Here is a 26,222-nt window from a genome sequence, read left to right on the forward strand (position 1 = left end):
AGATATCTGCTAAATCTGCAAACAATTAGTATGTTTCACCTGTATCTAACTTTCTGTTCCTTTGATTCCAAATTTGTTGCTAAAGCTGATTAGAAATTTTTCTTCTGAAATTTTCTCGATGGGACATTGGATTTTCAATTCAACTCTTTTCCCCCCTGGAAATTATAAGATTTCCATCAACATAACAAACTCCCCTCCTCCCTAAACCATTGCTGTGATGTTCCAGGGAAATTCAGCAAGAGGAGAGACCATCATGCATCATCGGGGACGTAGTGCAGCCTGGGAGCCTTTACTATGTAAGAGATGGGTGGTGTGTGGTATCTGAGCCACTCCTGTGGTATTTCCAATCTGAAATATTAACTTTTTACCAAAAAGCTCTCAGTCTCCACAAACAAACCCCCTTTGTGGATCAGCTCTACGCAGCACTCAGCTTGCACTGATAACAGCAGGATGAAATATACCCCTAACCTCATACTCCGTAACTCTGGTAGAAATTGCATCATGTAATAACACAGTAGGAAAGAGTGGGACTAATTAATCCCCAGGGCATGAATTAAACCGAAGGTGGCTTTGTTTCACTGAATGTATTAATTAGGTGTTATGGCTCTCTGAGCTCAGGTATTCCCAGTTGCTGCAGGAATCATGTCCCACAGATCACACATCTCAGTATAAAACTTCCCAAATGCTCCAAACTGGCAATTCTGTCGCTGGGGAAACGCCACCACATCTCTCTCTTCTCAGCAGGTACGTGCTAATATCCTGAATTACAGTCACACACACACATCCAGACATCATGGTGATCAGCAGGTATTAAATTCAAGACCTCCAGCACTAAAAGTCTCAGCCCCAACTCATACCCTTTCAGCTAAACGAGTGACCTCCTGGGTTGGATGAAATAGGCAATTACATAGTCACTGAAGCCAGTGCTTTCCACTATGTCTCGGGGTTTTCATACAGGCTAAAGTAAATGCCAAAAAGCTTAATCAGCACAGTAAGCATCTTTACCCCAAACTGACATGCCAAGCCACAGAGCTCCCCTTGCCCAAAGAGGGTAGAAATATTGAGACTCTTTATTCTCATCCCTTCTTTAGCTAACGAATAATCTCTTCAGACTGATTCTCTCACAGGAGAGTCACAAGTCACTGTTTTCTGTTTAGATTAGAGAACAGGAGTGTTTGTGTGGGGGGCATGATTAACCTGCGTGTGATTGTATTTGCACAGCATGTGCATTTTATCAAACACCCGGAATGAGCAGCTGTGAACATCTGGCTCTGTGGATGAAGCACATACTGATGTCCAGTAAGAAATTGATCTCCGTTTATCTTCACTTACTTCATTACAGGGAAAGGACATGTTTTCCGCACCATCCATCTACCCACATCTCTTTAGCTGTCTGATCTCTGTTCAGAGGAGATGGAAAAGGGAAATCACTCGGAGGCGACTGAGTTCATTCTCTCAGGACTGACAGATCGTCCGGACCTGCAGGTTCCCCTGTTTGTGGTGTTCCTGCTGATTTATGGTATCACCCTGGTGGGGAATGGGGGGATGATCTTGTTAATCAAGATTGATCCCAGACTCCACACCCCAATGTACTTTTTCCTCAGTAATTTGTCTTTCTGTGACCTCTGCTTTTCCTCGATAATTTCCCCTAAGATGCTGCTGAATTTCTTCACTGAGAAGAAAAGCATTTCTTACACTGCCTGTGCTGTGCAAATGTATCTCTCTATTGCTTTTGCAGATGTTGAGTGCCTCCTGCTGGCTGTGATGGCGTATGACCGTTATGTGGCCATCTGCAACCCACTGCTCTATACGGTCACCATGTCCAGGCAGCTTTGTAAAAAGCTGGTAGCTGGGGTGTACGCTGTGGGGTTGGTGGATTCAATGATAAACACTTATTTTATACTACAGGTATCATTCTGCAGCTCCAACATCATCAATCATTTCTTCTGTGACATCCCCCCATTGTTGGCGCTCTCCTGTTCTGACACCCGCATCAATGAGATAGTGATGTTTTCTTTTGCTTGCTGCGTTATACTGAGCAGCTTTGTGACTGTCCTCCTCTCCTATGTCTATATCACCTCCACCATCCTGCAGATCCGCTCTGCTGAAAGCCGGAGCAAAGCCTTCTCCACCTGCACTTTCCACTTGACCGCTGTGGTCCTGTTTTTTGGCACCCTCCTCTTCATGTATTTACGTCCCACCTCCAGCTATTCCATGGACACAGACAAAGTGGCCTCAGTGTTTTACACGCTGGTGATCCCCATGTTGAACCCCCTCATCTACAGCCTGAGGAACACGGAGGTGAAGGATTCCCTCAGGAAAGCAATGAATAAACTCCTAAGCAATTCTTGAATGTGTTCAACTCAGTACTGGTTTAGTGATGGGGAGTGGAAACAGGTGAATTCAATTCCCAGCCCATTACAAAATAATTTTGCAGAGTCCGTGGGAGTATCATTCATTATTATATTGTTATTATCAATTTGTTTGTATTTCAACAAGGTCTGCAGGCCCCAACTGAGATCAGTGGACAAAATACGGGAAGCACCACAGGGCCAGAAGAAATTATGATTTTTAGACTGGTGGCTAGGGGCACCAACCTAGAGGGTGAGGAGCTCAACTTCACGTCTTTGTTCCAAGGGTTATTTAATTAGTTATCCACAGTAGAACAACTTTGAAAGGAGAGCTTGAGAGCAACCCAGACTGGAATAGCACATCACTCAGGGGCTGGGATGCTTTCTGGAAATGCTGAAAACCCAAGTGCAGAGTGTGACAGGTTCGGTCACAGAAACCCCCATTGGGACTGTCAACGGATGTTTTGAAATAACCTCCTAGCCTGTTTTCCCTGCCAGCCTGGGCGTCCAGAACCCTGCCTTGCTGAGTCAGACATGCTAGCCTGCTGCAAAACACAGCCCAAGGGTCTGGGCCACCTCTCCAAAACTGCAGATCTAGATTGAAACCAGCTCAGCAGGTTACATGTCTCCATCACGCAGACACCCAGCTCCCAATGGGATCTAAACCCCAAATAAATCTGTTTTACTCTTTATAAAGCTTATACTGGGTAAAATGATAAATGTTTGCCCTCTATATCACTGCAAGAGAGATAACCACAACTCTTCCCCCCGCCCCCCGCCAGTAACCATTACTTACACCGAGTTTATAAATAAACAAAAGTGATTTTATTAAGTATAAAAAGTAGGATTTAAATGGTTTTAAGTAGTAACAGACACAACAAAGTAAATCACAAAGCAAAATAAAGCAAAACACGCCAGGCTAAGCTAAATGCACTCAGAAATTATTTACAAATGTTAACTTCTCACCCCAGTTGTTACTTCAGGTAAAATTCTTCTCAGGTCAGATGCTTTTTTTGACCTGGGTCCAGCATGTTCTCACCCACCCCTGTGGTTACAGTCCTTTTGTTTCCAGGTGCGTGCAGGTACCTCTGTGGGGTCGGGAGGCCATCTCTTAAGCCAGCTGAAGACACTCATTGTTTGCTTCTCCCACTTTATACAGAACTTCCCTAAGGCCTGGTCTACACTATGAGTTTAATTTGAATTTAGTAACGTTAAATCGAATTAACCCTGCACCCGTCCACACAACAAAGCCATTTATTTCAAAATAAAGGGCTCTGATAATTTATTTCTTTACTCCACCCTGACGAGCGGAGTAGTGCCAAAATTGATATTGTCATTTCAAATTAGGGTTAGCGTGGCCGCAATTCGATTGGATTGGCCTCCGGGAGCTATCCCACAGTGCACCATTGTGACTGCTCTGGACAGCAATCTGAACTCGGATGCACTGGCCAGGTAGACAGGAAAAGCCCCACGAACATTTGAATTTTATTTCCTGTTTGCCCAGCGTGGAGAGCACAGGTGACCACAGAGAGCTCATCAGCACAGGTAATCATACAGGCCGATAATCGAAAAAGAGCACCAGCATGGACCGTACGGGAGGTACTGGATCTGATCGCTATATGGGGAGAGGATTCAGTGCTAGCAGAACTTCGTTCGAAAAGACGAAATGCCAAAAATTTGAAAAAATCTCCAAGGGCATGATGGAGAGAGGCCACAATAGGGACTCAGATCAGTGCCGCTGAAAGTCAAGGAGCTCAGACAAGCCTATCAAAAAATAAAGGAGGCAAACGGTCGCTCTGGGTCAGAGCTGCGAACATGCCGCTTCTACGCCGAGCTGCATGCAATTCTAGGGGGGGCCGCCACCACTACCCCACCCCTGACCGTGGATTCCGAGGCGGGGGTAATCTCATCAGCCATACCTAAGGATTCTGCAGACGGGGAAGAGGAGGAGGAGGAGGATGAGCTTGCGGAGAGCACACAGCACTCTGTTCTCCCCAACAGCCAGAATATTTTTCTCAGCCTGACTGAAGTACCCTCCCAAGCCAGTATACAAGACCATGACCCGATGGAAGGGACCTCAGGTGAGTTGACCTTTTAAAATATAAAACTTGTTTTAAAAGCAAGCGTTTTTTAATGATTACTTTGCCCTGAGGACTTGGGATGCATTCGCGGCCAGTACAGCTACTGGAAAAGTCTGTTAACGTGTCTGGGGATGGAGTGGAAATCCTACAGGGACATCTCCATGAAGCTCTCCTGGAGGTACTCCAAAAGCCTTTCCACAAGGTTTCTGGGCAGTGCAGCCTTATTCCGTCCTCCATGGTAGGACACTTGACCACGCCATGTTAGTAGCAAGTAATCTGGTATCATTGCATGACAAAGCCTGGCAGCGTATGGTCCCGGTGTTTGCTGGTATTCAAGCAACATCCGTTCTTTATCTCACTGTGTAATCCTCAGGAGAGCGATATCACTCATGGTAACCTCGTTGAAATATGGGAATTTAATTAAGGGGACAGAGGTGGCCATTCCTACTGGGCTGTTTGCCTGTGGCTGAAAAGAAATCCTTCCCTACAGTTAGCCAAGCGCGCGGGGGGAGGGAGGGGGGAATTGGCCCTGAGCTTTTAACGTTTGGCTAGCAGGGATCTTCCCTGATACCAGCCACATGGTGGGGGGAGGGGTAAAGTGATCATCCCAGAGAATTCATGGCGGGGTGGGGGGTGTTAGTTTGGTTCCTGCAGGGATCTTCCCTGATACCAGCCACGCGGTGGGGGGAGGGATAAAGCGATCATCCAGAGAATTGGATGGGGGGGGTTAGTTTGTTTTCTGATGCTGAAGGTTAACAGGAAAACTGCAGCACTCAACGGGCTTTGCTTGGTATGTGGGAAAGGAGGGCGCAGAAGCTGAAAGACAGTGGCTTACCATGGCCGCATGCAAGCCGAATCCTGTTGCCCGGACCTGCATCTGTGATCTCTAGCAGCAAAGCCACAGGCACTCAATATTAAGAGGCAAAATGCGACCTTGCACAGAAATCACATGTGCTATGTAATGTGAATAGTGTTGGTCACCGTGAAAGAGTATAAGCATTGTTCTGTAAAATGTAGCTTTTTAAAAAATTCTCTCCTTTTTTCCCTCCCTCCAGCAGCTGCAAATTTTTCAAGCCTCCCTCCTCCATCCCGAAGGCTATCTCAGATAAGGCATCGGAAAAAGAGGACGCGAGACAAGATGTTTGCAGAAATCATGGAATCCACCTGCAGTGAAAGAGCTCATTTGAATGAGTGGAAGGACACAGTTTCAAAGTATAGGAAAGATGCCAGTGAATGTGAGGACATGAGGGACCAACGTGAGGACAGGAGGGACCAACGTGAGGAGAGGAGAGACGCTCGAGATAAGAGGTGGTGGCAGGAAGATCAGAAGAGGCAGGATGCAATGCTGGGGCTGCTGCATGAGGAAACAGACATGCTCCAGCGTCTGGTGGAGCTTCAGGAACGGCAGCAGGATAACAGAGTGCCGCTACAGCCCCTGTATAACCCCCCTCACCATGTTCTATAGCCTGCTCACCCAGACGTGTAAGAACGCGGGGGGGGGGGGGGGAGGCTCTGTGCCCCCTCCCATTCCACCCCAGTGGACAGACCAAGCAAAAGGCTGTCATTTTTTTTAAACTTTTTATAGTGGCCTTTTCCTTCCTGCCGATCCTCCTCCCAAACCCCATCCGGGTTCTCTCCCTCTTTTTATAATCAATTAATAAAGAATAAATGATTTTTAAATGATAGGGACTTTATTTCCTTTGAAAACAAGCTGTGATTGAAGGGGGAGGGTGGGTTCCTTACAGAGAATGAGTTAATAAAGGGGGCGGGTTTTCATCAAGGAGAAACAAACAGAAATTTCACACTGTAGCCTGGCCAGTCATGAAACTGGTTTTCAAAGCTTCTCTGATGCACAGCGCTTCCTGGTGTGCTCTTCTAATCACCCTGGTGTCTGGCTGCGCGTAATCAGCAGCCAGGCGATTTGCCTCAGCCTCCCACCCCGCCATAAAGGTCTCCCGCTTACTTTCACAGAGATTGTGGAGCATACAGCAAGCAGCAATAACAATGGGGATATTGGTTTGGCTGAGGTCTGAGCGGGTCAGTAACGAATCGCCAGCGACCTTTTAAACGGCCAAATGCACATTCTACCACCATTCTACACTTGCTCAGCCTGTAGTTGAACAGTTCCTGACTCCTGTCCAGGCTGCCTGTGTATGGCTTCATGAGCCATGGCATTAAGGGGTAGGCTGGGTCTCCAAGAATAACTATGGGCATTTCAACATCCCCAACGGTTATTTTCTGGTCTGGGAAGTAAGTCCCTTGCTGCAGCCATTTAAACAGAGTAGTGTTCCTGAAGACGCGAGCGTCATGAACCCTTCCCGGCCAGCCCACGTTGATGTTGGTGAAACGTCCCTTGTGATCCACAAGTGCTTGCAGCACCATTGAAAAGTACCCCTTGGAGTTTATGTACTTGGTACCCTGGTGCTCTGGTGCCAAGATAGGGATATGGGTTCTATCTCTCGCCCCACCACAGTTAGGGAATCCCATTGCAGCAAAGCCATCCACTATGACCTGCACATTTCCCAGAGTCACTACCTTTTGTAGCAGCAGCTCAGTGATTGCTTTGGCTACTTGCATCACAGCAGCCCTCACAGTAGATTTGCCCACTCCAAATTGATTCCCAACTGACCGGTAGCTTTTTGGCGTTGCAAGCTTCCACAGGGCTATCGCCACTCGCTTCTCAACTGTGAGGGCTGCTCTCATCTTGGTATGCTGGCGCTTCAGGGCAGGGCACAGCAAGTCACAAAGTTCCATGAAAGTGCCCTTACGCATGCGAAAGTTTCGCAGCCACTGGGAATCGTCCCAAACCTGCAACACTATGCGGTCCCACCAGTCTGTGCTTGTTTCCCGGGCCCAGAATCGGCGTTCCACGGATAAAACCTGCCCCATTAACAACATGATCTCCAAAGCACCAGGGCCCGCGGTTTGACAGAATTCTGTGTCCATGTCCATGTCCTCATCACTCTTGTTGCTGTGCTGCCGTCGCCACCTCCTCCTTGCCTCATTTTTCTGGTCCTGGTTCAGCATAAACTGCATGAGAATGCGCGAGGTGTTTACAATGTTCATGACTGCTGTCTTGAGCTGAGCGGGCTCCATGCTTGCCGTGGTATGGAGTCTGCAGTGTTCACCCAGAAAAAAAGGCACAAAATGGTTGTCTGCCGTTGCTTTCATGGAGGGAGGGGTGAGGCTGTATCCAGAACCACCTGCGACAATGTTTTTTACCCCATCAGTCATTGGGATCTCAACCCAGAATTCCAATGGGCGGGGGAGCCTGCGGGAATTATGGGATAGCTATGGGATAACTACCCACAGTGCAACGCTCCGGAAATCGACGCTAGCCCCGGTACATGGATGCACACTGCCGAATTAATGTGCTTAGTGTGGCCGCATACATTCGACTTTATACAATCTGTTTCCAAAATTCGAATTCTGTAAATTCGGATTAATCCCATAGTGTAGACATACCCTAAGGCAGAAAACCTTTTTTTTTGGTACAAACTTCAAGATGGATTTCAGTATCCTGCTTTGTTCCACACATACGCAGGAAGGCTTGCAGGTAAACAGAGCAATTTGCAGTTCATTGTTTCTGAAGCACCCTTAATGGCCTCCAATTAATATGTCTGCATCAGTAATACAGGTTTATACCTTATTCTCCCAACTCCAGACAGAGACATAATCCATGTAAACAAATAGGATGAACACACTTAGTAGATTATAACCTTACAATGATATGTTACATGGGGCACTTAGTATAAAGCATATTTCAGTTATGTCATATTCATAAGCATATTTTCATAAAGTATATGGAGTGCAATGTCATACATCGCTTTGCCCTGCACTGGACAGAATGGGAAATTGAACTTGGAGCTCCCACCTCACAGGTGAACACCCCAACTACTGGGCTAAAAATTACAAAGAAAGGACCACCACCACCTCCTACGTTGGCTGTGTTGCAACCAGCACTTAAATCCTCCCCCTCCCCCTGCCCCGTACACGCACAATGTTTTGGGACAAAGCTATTAGGAGTATTTGTAACACATTTTTGAATAGTTTCAGTCAATCCAAATTGTTTGGTTTTTTTTACAATAAATTATTAGTGCAGAAGAAATTCACCCATTTATAGACACCTTTGTGTCCCAACGCTGGTAAATACTTAAGGAGATATTTGGAGAGATGACCAACAAATAAAGTGGAATACATTCAGCTCACTTCTGTATCATATTAAGAAAACGTTACGGGCGAGCCAAAAATCCAGACCAGCTGATGCTCTGGCCCTCTGTGTTCCATTCCCACAAGGAGAGACACGGCAAAAACATTAATTGCATGTGCTGTGCACACCTGTTGTCCTGGGAGCAAAGATGCTCCAGGGAGCAAATCTCAAAGTCATCAAAGCCAAATTTAACCTCCACCACCCAAGGAAGCAGCTAGAGAGGTTTTAAAGGTGACGTTGGTGTGGTTAGCAAACAGGGAAAGATTCAACTCTTAGTCTGATTTTAGGGTTCTGAGCAGGTACTGCTTCCATCCTCAACTCATTGTAAGTGAAGGGAGGGAAAACAAAGAAATACCACCAAGTCATGGGAAAACAAGTTAGTTTCAGAGTATTTCGACCTTTAATTGAAATGACAGTGAGCCATTCCTGGGAGGGAAAGGAAGGAACTATCTTGAGAGGAGGAATTTCAACTTTTCTGAACATGTTTACCTATCAAAAGAGGGAAAGAGCTTTACCCAGGGAGGGAGAAGAGTGACTGGAAAAGGAGAGTGAAATAGCTTTAATATGAAGGGGGAAAACTCCCCCATCGATTCAGGGAATGTCTATACTAAAGCCATTACATTGACTCAGCTATGGTATGCAGCAGTGCCGTAGTGTAGATGCTTTCCACATTGATGGAAGGGTTTTTCCATTGATGTAGTTAATCCACGTCTCCGAGAGGCAGTAGCTCGGTCAATGGAAGAATTACACTGAGGGTCAGTACAAGCTAACTGCCTCGAACATGGTATGAAAAGTCTGTGCGACAGAGCTCGGTTGATCTAATTTTTAAGCAGAAACCAGGCCTCAGAGAAAGTACCGATGGAAAATCCCATCTGGGAAATCTAGTCCTAGCTCCCTGCCAGGGCAGCAGAATCCCCTTTGGTTCTTTTTGTTCAGCTAGTTGGAAATATTCCAGCTGTCCCAGCTTCCCAGTAGAGATTATTCTGCATTCTGATTGAGCTCAGTGTCAGACTGTGTGTGTGTAGTGGGCACTCTCTGTGTGTTTTGTGTGCAGTGGACACTGTGTGTGTGTGTAGTGGGCACTGTGTGTTTCTTGTGCGTGTGTGTGTAGTGGACACTCTGTGTGTGTGTGTGTGTGTGTTTGGTGTACAGTGGTTTCTGTGTGGGGTTATATAGTGGATGCTTTATGTGTGTGTGTGTGTTTGGTATGCAGTGGGCACTATGTGTATGTGTGTGTGTGATGGGGGATACAGTGGAGCTGAATGTCAAGTGTAGGCAGGTGTGTTCTCTTGCCGTGCCCAGTGCTCAGGCTGGCGTTCCCCTGTTGCAGGGCCCTTTTTGAGATCATACAATCATAGGACTGGAGGGGACCTCGAGAGGTCATCTAGTCCAGTCCCCTGCACTCATGGCAATTCTAAGTCTTATCTAGACCATCCCTGACAGGTGTTTGTCTAACCTGCTCTTAAAAATTTCCAATGGTGGAGATTCCACAACCTTCCTGGTTATTCCAGTGCTTAGCCACCCTCACTGTTGGGATGTTTTCCTAATGTCCAACCTAAACTGCCCTTGCTGCAATTGAAGTCCATAAGTTCTTGTCCTATCCTTCCCCCTCTCCGCCATTGTTTTGCAATTTTATTCCTAAACTCTGTTTCATGGACTATAAATTATTGGAAATAAATAAAATTAACAAAAGTATCAGGAGGGAGTTGGCATGCTTTAAACTAGGTTCAACAGGGACAGGTGAGCAATGCCCACAGGTGAGTGGAGAACATGGAGACCTGGGAGATGGGTCGGAAATAGGAGGGAGCGTGGGCTATAATGGCAGAGAGAAAGGAGGGTCAGGGCAAAACTGGGAGGCAAGATCAAATCAGTATCTTAGATGCCTATATACAAAGGATGGATCTAGACTGTTCTCAGTGGTAGCAGATGACAGAAAAAGGAACAATGGTCTCAAGTTGCAGTGGGGGAGGTTTAGGTTCGATATTGGGAAAAAAAACTTTTTCACTAGGAGGGTGGTGAAGCACTGGAATGGGTTACCTAGGGAGGTGGTGGAATCTCCTTCCTTAGAGGTTTTTAAGGTCAGGCTTGACAAAGCCCTGGCTGGGATGATTTAGTTGGTGTTGGTCCTGTTTTGAGCAGAGGGTTGGACTAGATGACCTCCTGAGGTCCCTTCCAACCCTGATATTCTATGATTCTATGAAATGTGAGAAGTATGCGCAATAAGCAGGAAGAACTGGAAGTGCTAATAAATAAATATAACTATGACATTGTTGGCATCACGGAAACTTGGTGGGATAATACACATGATTGGAATGTTGGTATGGATGGGTATAGCTTGCTCAGGAAGGATAGATAGGGGGAAAAGGGAGGAAGTATTGCCTTATATATTAAAAATGTACACACTTGGACTGAGGTAGAGATGGACATAGGAGACGGAAGTGTTGAGAGTCTCTGGGTTAGGCTAAAAGGGGTAAAAACAAGGGTGATGTCACGCTGGGAGTCTACTACAGGCCACCTAACCAGGTGGAAGAAGTGGATGAGGCCTTTTTAAACAACTAACAAAATCATCCAAAGCCCAAGATTTGTTGGTGATGGGAGACTTCAACTATCCAGATATATGTTGGGAAAATAACACAGTGGGGCACAGACTATCCAATAAGTTCTTGGACTGCATTGCAGACAACTTTTTATTTCAGAAGGTTGAAAAAGCTACTGGGGGGGAAGCTGTTCTAGATTTGATTCTAACAAATAGGGAGGAACTCATTGAGAATTTGAAAGTGGAAGGTAGCTTGCGTGAAAGTGATCATGAAATCATAGAGTTCACAATTCTAAGGAAGGGTAGAAGGGAGAACAGCAAAATAGAGACAATGGATTTCAGGAAGGCAGATTTTGGGAAGCTCAGAGAGCTGATAGGTAAGGTCCCATGGGAATCATGACTAAGGGGAAAAGCAACTGAGGAGAGTTGGCAGTTTTTCAAAGGGACACTATTAAGGGCCCAAAAGCAAGCTATTCCGCTGGGTAGGAAAGATAGAAAATGTGGCAAAAGACCACCTTGGCTTAACTACAAGATCTTGCATGATCTAAAAAATAAAAAAGGAGTCATATAAAAATGGAAACTAGGACAGATTACAAAGGATGAATATAGGCAAACAACACAGGAATGCAGGGGCAAGATTAGAAAGGCAAAGGCACAAAATGAGCTCAAACTAGCTACAGGAATAAAGGGAAACAAGAAGACTTTTTATCAATACATTAGAAGCAAGAGGAAGACCAAAGACAGGGTAGGCCCACTGCTCAGTGAAGAGGGAGAAACAGTAACAGGAAACTTGGAAATGGCAGAGATGCTTAATGACTTCTTTGTTTCGGTCTTCACCGAAAAGTTTGAAGGAATGCCTAACATAGTGAATGCTAATGGGAAGGGGGTAGGTTTAGAAGATAAAATAAAAAAAGAACAAGTTAAAAATCACTTAGAAAAGTTAGATGCCTGCAAGTCACCAGGGCCTGATGAAATGCATCCTAGAATACTTAAAGAGCTAACAGAGGAGGTATCTGAGCCTCAAGCTATTATCTTTGGAAAATCATGGGAGACGGGAAGAGATTCTATAAGACTGGAAAAGGGCAAATATAGTGCCCATTTATAAAAAGGGAAATAAAAATAACCCACAAAACTCAGTTAGTTTAACTTCTGTGCCAGGGAAGATAATGGAGCAAGTAATTAAGGAAAACATCTGCAAACACTTGGAAGGTGGTAAGGTGATAGGGAATAGCCAGCATGGATTTGTAAAGTACAAATCATGTCAAACCAATCGGATAGCTTTCTTTCATAGGATAATGAGTCTTGTGGATAAGGAAGAGGTGGATGTGGTATACCTAGACTTTAGTAAGGCATTTGATACGGTCTCACATGATATTCTTATCAATAAACTAGGCAAATACAACTTAGGTGGGCTACTATAAGGTGGGAGCATAACTGGCTGGATAACCATACTCAGAAAGGAGTTATTAATGGTTCCCAATCCTGCTGGAAAGGTATAACACGTGGGGTTCCACAGGGGTCTGTTTTGGGACTGGCTCTGTTCAATAGCTTCATCAACGACTTAATAAGCGTACTTTCTATGCCAATATCTAAGTTTGCGGATGATACCAAACTGGGAGGGATTGCAATTGCTTTGGAGGATAGGGTCATAATTCTAAATCATCTGGACAAATTGGAGAAATGGTCTGAGGTAAACAGGATGAAGTTTAATAAAGACAAATGCAAAGTGCTCCACTTAGGAAGGAAAAATCAGTTTCACACATACAGAATGGGAAGAGACTGTCTAGGAAGGAGTACGGCAGAAAGGGATCTAGGGGTTATAGTGGAACACAAGCTAAATATGAGTCAACAGTGTGATGCTGTTGAAAAAAAGCAAACATGATTCTGGGATGCATTAACAGGTGTGTTGTGAGCAAGACATGAGAAGTCATTCTTCCGCTCTACTCTGCGCTGGTTAGGCCTCAACTGGAATATTGTGTCCAGTTCTTGGCACTGCATATCAAGAGAGATGTGGAGAAATTGGAGAGGGTCCAGAGAAGAGCAACAAGAATGATTAAAGGTCCTGAGAACATGACCTATGAAGGAAGGCTGAAAGAACTGGGTTTGTTTAGTTTGGAAAAGAGAAGACTGAGAGGGGACATGATAGCAGTTTTCAGGTATCTAAAAGGGTGTCATAAGGAGGAGGGAGAAAACTTGTTCATCTTAGCCTCTAAGGATAGAACAAGAAGCAATGGGCTAAAACTGCAGCAAGGGAGGTTTAGGTTGGACATTAGGAAAAAGTTCCTAACTGTCAGGGTGGTTAAACATTGGAATAAATTGCCTAGGGAGGTTGTGGAATCTCCGTCTCTGGAGATATTTAAGAGTAGGTTAGATAAATGTCTATCAGGGATGGTCTAGACAGTATTTGATCCTGCCATGCGGGCAGGGGACTGGACTCAATGACCTCTCGAGGTCCCTTCCAGTCCTAGTGTCTATGAATCTATGAACAGCGTCTGCAGAGATGCTGAAGAGATCTTCGGTGTTAACCACCAGTTTTGGGAATAGATTCCTTTTTGCAGCCTGCCCTGACCTTGGCAATTTCAGTGAGGACTGTCCCAGGCACCTCCGGGTCAGAGAAGCCAGGAGGACGAGTTATGAGCATGACTCCTAGAGGAAGTAGGGGCATAGTGTTTCCTGGACACAGATCTGGAGTGACAGACTTGGGAGTTTCTGAATACAGAGATTGCTGGCTGTTGGTTATTTCTACTGGTGTTCCAGGAAACAGGATTTTGCGTACATTCTTTGTAACCCCTCCCCCATGGATTATACCAAAGAATAGAGCTGATTTATATCATCAATTTTTCCTCCTAATATAATCAAAACTACAATGCCTCACAGGTTGGCACCACTTAGGAGAAGGGGGCACCCACATGCCCCAGAGCACACAAATACCAGCCAAACCTGCACACACATGAGGGATAATTTCTGCTACCATAGTGAACAAGGGAAGAGTCATCACTGGGCCTGCCATTGATCTCCTTGGGGAGGGAGGTGATGACCACAATGTCCTCGTGCATCTGCAGCCATGGATCAGTGCATGGGCCCATCCCTGTGGTGACCTCACCCTTTCATGTCAATCGGACACTACTGTCAGTCAGCACCACACCTTTGGTGTTACTGGGATAGTTTCTAGGTTGGTGGCTCTGACATACCAGGGTCCAACCCAGACTAATCAGCAGCTGTGTCACATCTGCCTGCAACCTTGCAATGCCTTGCTGAAGTGGCTTCCACCTGGGTCACTCACAAGCAACCATCTAGCAGGCAAATCACACCCTGAGCATGTGTGTGTAACTGCAGCCTGGCCAGGAATAGTTCGGTTACACTCAGACTCTCACCACCCTTGGTCATACTGCAGAGTGACCCCAACACACTCCCCAGTCTCCGAAATGTACGTCCTGTGTTGCCCAGTCCTCTTCTGGACAATGTAAGCTACATTGTCCATTATTTCTTTAACAGCACTAATATCCATGCAACTTAGTTTCTCAGACACTTCTATTTAAACACACTGGATTCGATAAAACAATAAAACAAAGTTTATTAACTATAAAGATAGATTTTAAGTGAGTGCAAATAAGGAGGCATAGAAGTCGGACATGGTTACAAGAAAACTAAAGCTACAATGCAAGTTGTTAACAAACGATGTGAAATTCAAAGCAAAAGTTTCCTCACCACATGCTTCCAGCCGTCTTACTGACAAAACTTCTTAAGTCAGGACCCCTATCCCAGTTCAATGGCTACTTCCTTTATCCCTTCAGATGCAGAGAATCAATGGGCAGAGAGAGAGAAAGAAAGAGAGAGAGGGGGGGGTGCCTTGGGATGTCTCCCCCTTCTTTTTAGAGTCCTTTCCCCCGCACTTTGAGAGCCAGGTCCACCTTGTTACAAAAAGACAAAATGTCTATGTAGAAAGATGTTTCCTGCTGCTTTTTCCTCACCTTTTTGGGCTTCCTTTTTTTCCCTTCCTGCTTGATGACTCTGGTTACTGTTTAGACACAAAATTAAGCAGAGTACACATTTCTTTGTTAGGACAGAGCAGTTTGCCAGCCTGAGTTTGGAACATGAATTAATAACATGATACATGTTATATCTTTTTTGGTTGGGAAATTGGAGCTTCCATTCAACTATTTTTACCATGAAATTATCTTTCCCCTGGAAATTATAAGCTTTTCATCAAAATACCAAACTCCCCTCCTCCCTAAACTGTGGCTGTGGGACTCTGGTGATGTTCCAGGGCAGTTCAGCAGGAGGAGAGATCATCATGCATCTTAGGGGATGTAGTCCAGCCTGGGAGCCTGCCCTATGGAACAGATTGCTGGTGTGTTGTATCTGATGAAACCCCATGGTATTTCCAAGCTGAAATATTAACTTTTTAGCAAAAACATTTCAGTCACCACAAACAAACCCCCTTTGTGGATCAGCTCGACGCAGTACCCGGCTTGCATTGAAAACAGGATAAAATACACCCCTAAGCTCATATTCTGTAACTACAGTAGAAATTGCATCATTTAATAACACAGTAGGAAAGAGTGGGCCAAATTAATCCCCAGGGCATGAATTAAACCGAAGGTGGCTTTGGTTCACTGAATGCATTAATTAGGAGTTATGGCTCTCTGAGCTCAGGTATTCCCAGTTGCTTAAGGAATCATGTCACAAATCTCACTATAAAACTTCCCAAATACCCCAAACAGGCAGTTTCTGTCGATGAGGAAACACCAACACATCGCTCTCTCTCTTCTCAGTAGGTAGGTGTTATTGTCCTGAATTACAGTCACACACACACACACGCAGACCCCATGGTGATAAGCAGGTATTGAATTCAAGACATCCAGCACTAAAATCCTCAGCCCCAACTCCTACCCCTTCAGCTAAAGGAGCAACCTCTTTGGTTGGAAAAAATAGCCAATTACATAGTCATCGAAGCCAGTGCTTTCCGTTATGTCTCTGGGTTTTCATACAGGCTAAAGTAAATGCCAAAGAGCTTAATTAGAACAGTAAGAAACTTTACCCCAAACTGACATGCCAAGCCACAGAGCTCCGCTTGCCCAAAGAGGGTAGAAAGATTGACACTCCTTTACTCTCACCCCTTCTTAGCTAAGGAATAATTTCTTCAGACTGATTCTCTTACAGCAGAGTCACAAGTCACTGTTTTCTTTTCGGATAAGTGAACAGGAGTGTTTGTGTGTGGGGCATGATTAACCTGTGTGTCATTGTATTTGCACAGTGTGTGCATCTTATCGAAAACCTGGAATGACCAGCCAGCTGTGAACATCTGGCTCTGTGGACTAAGCCCTTCCCTGAGCGGGTACTGGTGTCCATTGAGAAACTGACCTCCATTTATCTTCACTTACTTCATTACAGAGAAGGGACAGGTTTTCCGCACCTTTCATCTGCCCACATCTCTGTAGCTGCCTGATCTCTGTTCAGAGGAGATGGAAAAGGGAAATCACTCGGAGGTGACTGAGTTCATTCTCTCAGGACTGACAGATCGTCCGGAGCTGCAGGTCCCCCTGTTTGGGGTGTTCCTAGTGATTTATGGTATCACCCTGATGGGGAATGGGGGGATGATCTTGTTAATCACGATTGACCCCCGTCTCCACACCCCCATGTACTTTTTCCTCAGTAATTTGTCTTTCTGTGACCTCTGCTATTCCTCGATAATTTCCCCTAAGATGCTGCTGAATTTCTTAGCCAAGAGGAAAAGTATTTCTTACACTGCCTGCGCTGTGCAAATGTATCTCTTTTACGCTTTTTCAGATGTTGAGTGCCTGTTGCTGGCTGTGATGGCGTATGACCGTTATGTGGCCATCTGCAACCCACTGCTCTATACGGTCACCATGTCCAGGCAGCTTTGTAACCAGCTGGTGGCTGGGGTGTACGCTGTGGGGTTGGTGGATTCAGTGATACACGCGTGTTTTACATTTCGGCTGTCATTCTGCAGCTCCAACATCATCGATCATTTCTTCTGTGACATCCCCCCACTGTTGGCGCTCTCCTGTTCTGACACCAGCATCAATGAGATTGTGATGTTTACTTTCACGTCCTGCATTATTGTGAGCAGCCTTTTGATTGTCCTCTTCTCCTATGTCTATATCACCTCCACCATCCTGCAGATCAACTCCGCCGAGGGCCAGCGCAAAGCCTTCTCCACCTGCACTTTCCACTTGACGGCTGTGGCCCTGTATTTTGGCACCCTCCTCTTTGTGTATTTACGTCCCACCTCCAGCTATTCCATGGACACAGACAAAGTGGCCTCAGTTTTTTACACACTGGTGATCCCCATGTTGAACCCCCTCATCTACAGCCTGAGGAACACGGAGGTGAAGGACGCCCTGAGGAAAGCAATGAATAAACTCCTAACCAATTCTTGAATCAGTTTAATTCAGTTCTGGTTTAATGATGGGGAGTGAAAACAGGTGAATTGAATTCCCAGCTTTTATTCATTATTATATAATTGTTATTATTAATTTGTTTGTATTGCAAAGTCTGCAGGCCCCAGCTGAGATCAGTTGCCAAAACATGGGAAGCATCACAGGGCCAGAAACAGAGAATAATTCTGTAGGCTGGTGGCTAGGAACACCCACCTAGTGGGTGAGATGCTCAACTTCACATCTCTCTTCCAATGGTTATTGAATTAATTAACCACAGTAGAACAACCTTGAAAAGAGAGATTGAGAGCAACCCAGACTGGAAGAGCACATCATTCAGGGGCTGGGATGCTTTCTGGAAATCCAGGAAACCCAAGTGCATAGTGTGACATATTTAGTCAAAGAGACCCTTATTGGGTCTTGGTGTGTGTGTGCATGTGTAGTGGGCACTCTGTCTCTGTATGTGTGTGTGTGTAATGAGCACTGTGTGTGTGTGTGTGTGTGTTTGTTGTGCAGTGGGCACTGTGTGTGTGATGGAGGGTACAGTGGAGCTGAATGTCAAGTGTAGGCGGGTGTGTGTGTCCCTTGCCCTGCCCAGTGCTCAGGATGGCATCCCCCCCGGTGCAGGGCCCTTTGTGAGACCATAGAATCATAGGACTGGAGGGGACCTTGAGAAGTCATCTAGTCCAGTCCTCTGCACTCATGGCAGGACTGAGTATTATCTAGACCATCCCTGACAGGTGTTTGTCTAACCTGCTCTGAGAAACTTCCAATGATGGAGATTCCACAACCTCCCTAGATAATTTATTCCAGTGCTTAGTCACCCTCACTGTTGGGATCAGGGCCGGCTCTAACTTTTTTGCCGCCCCAATCAAAAAAAAGAGCGCCGCCCCACTGTAACCCCCCCCGAGCGTCGCTGAAACACGCCCCCCCGAGCGCCGCCCCGCCGTAACACCCCCCGAGCGTCGCTGAAACACACCTCCCCCGAGCGCCGCGCTGCCGAAACAAAAACAATCCAGCCCCCCGAGCGCCGCCCGGCCGAAACAAAAACAAAACAAACAAAACCCTCAAGTGCTGCCCCGCTGAACCAAAAAAAAAAAAAATAAACAAACCAAAAAAAACCCTGAGCAACCTCCGCCACCCCAAGATTGGCCTGTAAGGTGTCAGACTAACGCCTGTGGCACCTCCTGCTGGTCGTCTCTGTGAATTAGCTCAATCCAGCATTGGAGCGCCCGCTGCAGGCCGGTGGTCCACCTGTCCTCCGGCTCCCATGTCCCTCCCAGACCCCAGTGCCCTTTTATCTGGGGTGCTGCCCCCTGGCAGTACACCCCTCAGTACTAGGGTTTCCCCTCCCCGGGGAACTCCCACCCACTATCCCTACCTCACCTCAGGATAATGCCACTGTCAGTCTCCAGCTAGCCCCCGCTCCCTGGGGCAGACTTCAGTATAGGCTACTCATCACAGGCAAGGTTGGGTTCGGACCTGCTGCCTTGGCCTAGCCCTGGACTGCCCTCTGCAACCCCCAGTACCCCTTGGCCTTCTCCTAGGCTGCAGCCTGTAGCTTTCCAGGCTGGAGCTCCCCAGCTCCTCAGCCTTTCCCCAGCCCTGCTCCACTTAGGTGCCCTGTGTCTAGCTCCCTGCAGCCAGGCCCTTCTCCCTCTGAACACAAAGAGAGACTGTGTCTGAGCTCCTGGATCCCTGCCTTTATAGGGCCTGCTGAGTCTGTTTGGGACGTGGCCCCAGCTGCAGCCACTTCCCCCGATCAGCTCAGCCTTCAAGCTGCCTTCTCCCTGGACTATCTCAGGCCCTTCCAGGAAGGAGCAGGTGTCCACCCTGCTACACCGCCCCTTACAAGGTGCCGCCCCAAGCACGTGCTTGGTCGGCTGGTGCCTGGAGCCGGCCCTGGTTGGGATGCTTTTCCGAATGCCCAACCGAAACCGCCCTTGCTGTAATTGAAGCCCATTGCTTCTTCTCCTATTCCTAAACTCTGTTTCATGGACTAAAAAATATAGGAAATAAATAAAATTAGCAAAAGAATCAGGAGGGCGCTGGCATGCTTGGAGATATTTTGTAGCAGCCTCTGCAGAGAACAATTACATTTTTCGCTTCAGCATCACATTGAAAGGGCCCTCAGTTATCAATTGTCTGGTCTTATTTAACACTTTATATTTTGATCTTCCACAAGCTGTATCTCCAGATACTTTGCAACATTAAATAATACAAGCCAGTAAATGAGAGACATGAGAAGTGACTGAAAGCAACGGTGGTAAGACTAAAGTCCCAGTGCAGAGGGACTGAGGGAAAGTTAAAAGGTATAAATACAGTGGGATATATGGGACAATCCGCAGGCATGTAGGCATGATGAGCTCACTCCCATAGCCCCGGTAGCAGCGATCCAACGCATGATGGTAATGACTCCCATAGATGGAGGGGGTAGCATAACCGTTACCACAGTTCCAGTATCGGCCACTGATTTAAAGTGTCATACCCCAATGGACCCCTCCCTCAAGGGGTTCCCCTGGGGGAGGCAGGTCAGCATTGCATATTGCTAACACTGTTGCAAGCATCACAGGGCATTTTAAAAAGGGTCAAAGGTATGTGAGTGTGGAATAAAAGATTCCTGTGCAGGTTGCAAGAGGCCAGAGGGGGATGGAGGAAAAAAGCAAAAAACAGGTTAACTCGACACTCCAGCTCACTCAGTCAAAAAATAGGCACCAACTCCAGCCCAAGGCCGCAGCTCATAGCCGACGCTTGGCTGCCTGCCAAGAAAGATACAGCTAAACAAATCTGCAGAGGCAGCCCATAACAAGCAAAATAAGCAAAGGCCTGCATGGAGGGAAAAAAAAAACAAAAAACAAAGTCTAGCCGGTGTGTTTTGGGAAAGTTAAAAAAAACACACAAAAAAGCCGGTTTAAATTGGTACAAAAAACACCAAAAGCAGAGGTCACGAAACAAACCACCCCCAAAGAAACCCTGGACTGAAAAACCCTCCCAAAATCCAAAGCAAGTCAGAGATCACAGCGGACCCTAAACAACCCATGCACGGGACAAAAACTCCCGTCCACCCCACCCCCTCTTCTTCTTACATTACACCCCAGGCTTGGCCAGCCTCGGGTAGTGCGGGTATAAGTATGAAAGTGGATTAGGGCTTGGGGCACTAACACTTTCTTCCTTCCTCTGAGTGACGTAGGGAACCCCCAGCACTCTCCGCAGTTATTTTATTATTTTATTAATAAAGCTTTAAAATTTAAACCCTTGGTGTGTTTCGTCATCTCCTCCCCAAACAATCCTGCGGCTTCAGCCTGATCACCTAACACCTCAGGCAAATTGGTAACATAAATCTGTCACAATTTTGGTGGAGAATTGCGAAAGAGGGGGCCCTGTGGAGCACACCAACTGTTTTGCCCTTGGTATTTCATGTTTGCTCTGTCCGGCACTGTTTGTATTACATGTTAAGAATTTTATAATTAAAGGTGTGCCCACTTTCAACCATAGCAGATCTAAAACCCCCAAAAAAACGTTTAGCATTCCTTTCTCCACTCCGGTTCGCGGGGGTAGGGTGCAGGTGGGTATACTCCCAGGTTGTAAAAGTCCTGGGTAATGGGAGGAGGACTCAGGGAGTCTCGCTCCATACATATAATCCTTGGTGCATATACCCTCAGCCGTAGCATGCCTAAGTTAAAAAGAAAAACATAGGGTGTCTCGCTCTGCCTGGAAAGGGTTTTGGTGTATGGGCCCTCAGTAATATTGGACCGAGTAATACGGAAGGAGACTTAGCGTCTCTCCCTCCGGCCCAAGGTGCCGGCGTGGGCTACGTAAAACCTCAAGTAATTAAAAATCTTAAAAGTGGTTCTAACGAATTGTGACAACATGTTCAGGAAACAGAAGGGTACAGCTGCGGACTCGGGAGTCCCGCAGTCGTGGGCTATGGCATCAATGATGGGTTCAGGGCTGGATGTACGGGCATTAGGGAGCATGGACACGATGGTCCAGCTGCCCAATCAGCTGGTGTCACGGGAGGCAGGTGGACCTGATGCCCAAGCCACAGGGGAGGCAGCAAAGAGGGACAGGACCCTGCTGCCTATTTCAAAGGGGGGTGAGGACCTCTCCCGGCTGAAGAGGGCTCTCACCAAAGTGGTATATAATCCCTGGGGTTCTGAAGCAAAGCTTCAGAAAAAAGTTCAGACTTGGCAAAATTTGTTATTCTCCTTGAGAGTACTATTACTAAAGAAAAAGGCAAATTGGGAGTGGGGGGAAGAGCAGGATGCTTCTTTAAGGCTTTTAAAGCAAAAGGCTTCACAGCTCCAGCACTGCATTTTCCCAATGAGTCACAGCCTTTTGTTATTCGATTGGCTGCCAACAATATGGCCTTGGCTGCTACACTGTTACAAAATAATGAAGATGGAAGACTGGTTCCATAGCATATACATCCAGGAAGCTGCAAGGAGCTGAGATAAATTTTGATCCCTGTGAACACGAACGCCTGGCAGCCATCTGGGCAGTGCAATCTTTCGAGCCACTCACAGGAATAGCTCCAGTCACTATTCAAAGCACCCACACTCCACTAACATACATTTTGTCAGGAAAACTGATGGGGAGGAAAGTCTCTAATACTCGAATGGCACAATGGACGCTGATTTTAATTAACAGAGGGGTAACCACGGAAACTGTGTCCAAACCAGGTAAGTTAACACATGCTTTAATTGAAAAAGGAAACCGTCACGACTGTCTGGAGGTCACTCTGGAACAGAGAATTGCGTTAGTGGAGACACCCTCACTAGAGGAATTGGATACTGTAGGACAAGAGAAGCATATTTGGTTCACTGGTGGAAGTGCAATGGTAATAAATGGGAAGCGGTGTGTAAAATATGCAGCAATCAATTTAGATAAGGAGATCTGGGGCCATCTGGACCATGAGTCAGCCCAACATGCTGAATGACATGCAATTTATCAGGTTCTGAAACAATATGAGGACTCCCCATGACCAGTGTATATTTACGCTGATAGTGATTTTTGCGTAAAGGGAATTCAGTTCTGGATGCAGGACTGGCAAAGAAATGGGTGGAAGGCGGTGGATGGTAAAGATATGGCGTACTTAGATGAGTGGAAATGGATTTACCAGTGGGTAACAAAGAATCCTAAGCAATTGAAAATCAGGCATGTGAAAGCCCACAACAAGGGAACAGGCAAGGAAGCCATTTGGAACAGTCAGGTGGATACAATAGCTGGACAACACACTATAGCGATTGTAACTAGAAGCCAAGTTAAAAGCGCCCCTACTGATGCCCCTGAACTATTGGGTGCTGCTATAAATCATCGAATTCCAGGAAAAGTGGAAAGGCAAGAACTGATTAATGTAGCCCATCAGTTCATGCATGAGGGGGTAAAAGGAACCTTAAATAGGCTAAGACAAGTTGCAGAATGGATAAACATGGAAGATGATGTTAGAACATGGGTAAGGAATTGCATTCGGTGTGCACAGGAAAGAGCAAGACTCCCTCACCGGCAACCCATGATACACCAACGGAGGCTTAGGCCCTGGCATAGGGTTCAGATTGATTTTATTGACAAGTTACCAAGAAGTAAAGAAGGATTTCCAATACTTGTTAGTAATAATTGATTCCTTTTCAGGATGGGTAGAAGCATTTCCCACTAAAACTTATAGCATTCCATGGGGGATAATTTCTGCTACCATAGTGAAGAAGGGAAGAGTCATCACTGGGCCTGCCATGGATCTCCTTGTGGGGAGGTGATGACCACAATGTCCTTGTGCATCTGCAGCCATGGATCAGTGCATGGGCCCATCCCTGTGGTGACCTCACTCTTTCATGTCAATCGAACACTACTGTCAGTCAGCACCACACCTTTGGTGTTATTGGGATATTTTCTAGGTTGGTGGCTGTGACATACCAGGGTCCAACCCAGACTAATCAGCAGCTGTGTCACACCTGCCTGCAACCCGGCAATGCCTTGCTGAAGTGGCTTCCACCTGAGTCACTCACAAACAACTGTCTAGCAGGCAAATCACACCCTGAGCATGTGTGTGTAACTGCAGCCTGGCCAGGAATAGCTGAGTTACACTCAGGCTCTCACCACACTTGGTCATACTGCAGGGTGACCCCAAAACACTCCATAGTCTGCGATTTCCCTCCCAAAATTTATGTCCTGTGCTGCCCAGTCCTCTCCTGGACAATACAAGTTACATTGTCCATTATTTCTTTAACAGCACTAATATGCATGCAACTTAGCTTCTCAGACACTTTTATTTAAATACAGTAGATTAGATACAACAATAAAACAAAGTTTATTGACTACAAAGATAGGTTTTAAGTGAGTGCAAATAAGGAGGCATAGAAGTCAGACATGGTTACAAGAAAAATAAAGCTACAATGCAACTTGTGCCTAAGTTAACAAATGATGTAAAATTTAAAGGAAAAGTTTCCTCACCACATGCTTTCAGCAGTCTTCCTGACCAAACTGCTTAGGTCAGGTCCCCTCCCCCAGTCCAATGGCTGCTTCCTTTATCCCTTCCCATGCAGTGAATTGAGATAGAGAGAGAGAGAGAGAGAGAGCTGTCTTGGAATGTCTGTCCCTTCTTTTTATAGTCCTATCCCCCCTTTGAGAAACATTTACACCTGGTTACCACAAGACAAAATGTCTATGTAGAAGGATGGTCCCTGCTGTTTTTTTCTCACCTTTGTTTCCCTTCCTGCTTAATCACTCTGGTTACTGTTTAGACACAAAATTAAGCAGAGCACACATTTCTTTGTTTAAGACAGACTAGTTTGCCAGCCTCAGTTTTGAACATGTATTAAGAACATGATACACTGAAATCTTATAACTTCCCATAAATTATCAAAATAATTTTTATTAATATTTGCAATGAAAGGATGAGTATTTCTAGTTGACTCATAGAGTTTTTAGCATCTTAAAGCTTAGCTCTGTGTCCAGATAATAGGCATGCAAGAGGGATAGTTTTGTGAACTGCAGAACTCCGTGTTTCTTCCTGAGCTCCTCTGGTCATCATGTGGTCTCTATCAGGCAAAATGAGTGAATCTATCTTTCCTACTTTGGGGAGTAACCTAACAAGGGAAGGACATAGGATACCATGGTGATTGGCATGCTATAAATAGCTAGGTAATGTGGAGTACTCTTACATGTGTTACAGGTTTTACATTCCACCTATTGGGGCCCGGACAATGAGGTGATTCTGAAACCAGGAATGACTGAGAAGCTATCAGCTACAGATGAAAACAATTAGTACGTCTCACCTGTATCTAACTTTCTGTTCCTTTGATTCCAAATTTCTTGCTAAGGCTGGTTGAATTTTTTTTTTTAAAGGGTTTTTGATGGGAAATTGGAATTTCCATCTTTTCCCTGGAAATTATAAGATTTCCATCAAGAGACCAAACTCCCCTCCTCCCCAAAGCATGGCTGTGGGACTCTGGTGATGTTCCAGGGCAGTTCAGCAAGAGGAGAAACCATAATGCATCATGAGGGATGTAGTCCAACCTCGGGCCTGGCCCATGGAAGAGATTGGTGGTGTGCGGTATCAGATGTACCCCCGTCGAAATATTAAGATTTTAGCAAAAAGATTTTGGTCTCCACAAACAAACCCCCTTTGTGTATCAGCTCTACGCAGTACCCGGCTTGCACTGATAACAGTAGGATGAAATATACCCCTAACCTCATACTCTGTAATTCTGGTAGAAATTGCATCATGTAATAACACAGTAGGAAAGAGTGGGACTAATTAATCCCCAGGGCATGAATTACACTGAAGGTGGCTTTGGTTCACTGAATGCCTTAATTAGGTGTTATGGCTCTCGGAGCTCAGGTATTCCCACTTGCTTCAGGGATCATGTCCCACAGATCAAACATCTCAGTATAAAATTTCCCGAATGCTCCAAGCTGGCAGTTTCCATTTATGGGGAAATGCCAACACATCTCTCCCTCTCTTCTCAGCAGGTACGTGCGATTGTCCGGAATTACAGTCACACACACACACGCAGACACCATGGGGATCAGCAGGTATTGAATTCAAGACCTCCAGCACTAAAAGCCTCAGCCCCAACTGCTACCTCTTCAGCTAAAGGAGAGACCTCCTTGGTTGTAAAAAATAGCCAATTACATAGTCACCTAAGCCAGTGATTTCCATTATGTCTCTGGGTTTTCATACAGGCTAAAGCAAATGCCAAAAAGCTTAATTAGCACAGTAAGGAAATGTTACCCCAAACCGACATGCCAAGCCACAGAGCTCCCCTTGCCCAAAGAGGGTAGAAAGATTGACACTCCTTTACTCTCACCCCTTCTTTAGCTAAGGAATAAATTCTTCAGTTTGATTCTCTCACAGCAGAGTCACGAGTCACTGTTTTCTGTTTGGATTAGTGAACAGGAGCATTTGTGTGTGGGGCATGATTAACCTGCATGTCATTATATTTACGCAGTGTGTATTTTATCGAACAACTGGATTGACCAGCTGTGAACATCTGGCTCTGTGGACGAAGCCCTTCCCTGAGCGGGTACTGTTGTCCATTCAGAAACTGATCTCTGTTTATTTTCACTCACTTCATTACAGAGAAGGGATGGGTTGCCGAAGCCATCCACCTATTCACATCTCTGTCGCTGTCTGATCTCTGTTCA

General features: G+C 45.9%; 1 protein-coding gene across 3 annotated transcripts; it reads left to right on the forward strand.

Moving 5' to 3' along the window:
* The first annotated feature begins 1,413 nt into the window (after positions 1-1,413).
* On the forward strand, positions 1,414-17,582 carry LOC128835644 (olfactory receptor 5W2-like). 3 transcript variants are annotated; one of them, XM_054025225.1, is made up of 2 exons: positions 1,414-2,004; positions 16,644-17,582. In XM_054025225.1, exons 1-2 carry the CDS (start codon positions 1,414-1,416, stop codon positions 17,580-17,582), a joined length of 1,530 nt encoding a protein of 509 aa, XP_053881200.1. The 3 variants fall into 3 exon arrangements, with proteins under 3 accessions (XP_053881200.1, XP_053881201.1, XP_053881202.1); XM_054025226.1 differs by lacking the exon at positions 1,414-2,004 and adding an exon at positions 13,660-13,668; XM_054025227.1 differs by lacking the exon at positions 1,414-2,004 and adding an exon at positions 15,184-15,192.
* Positions 17,583-26,222: the final 8,640 nt, after the last annotated feature.

This window comes from Malaclemys terrapin, chromosome 4 (genome assembly GCF_027887155.1).
Source record: "Malaclemys terrapin pileata isolate rMalTer1 chromosome 4, rMalTer1.hap1, whole genome shotgun sequence".
In the NCBI taxonomy this organism is placed as follows: Eukaryota; Metazoa; Chordata; order Testudines; family Emydidae; genus Malaclemys; species Malaclemys terrapin.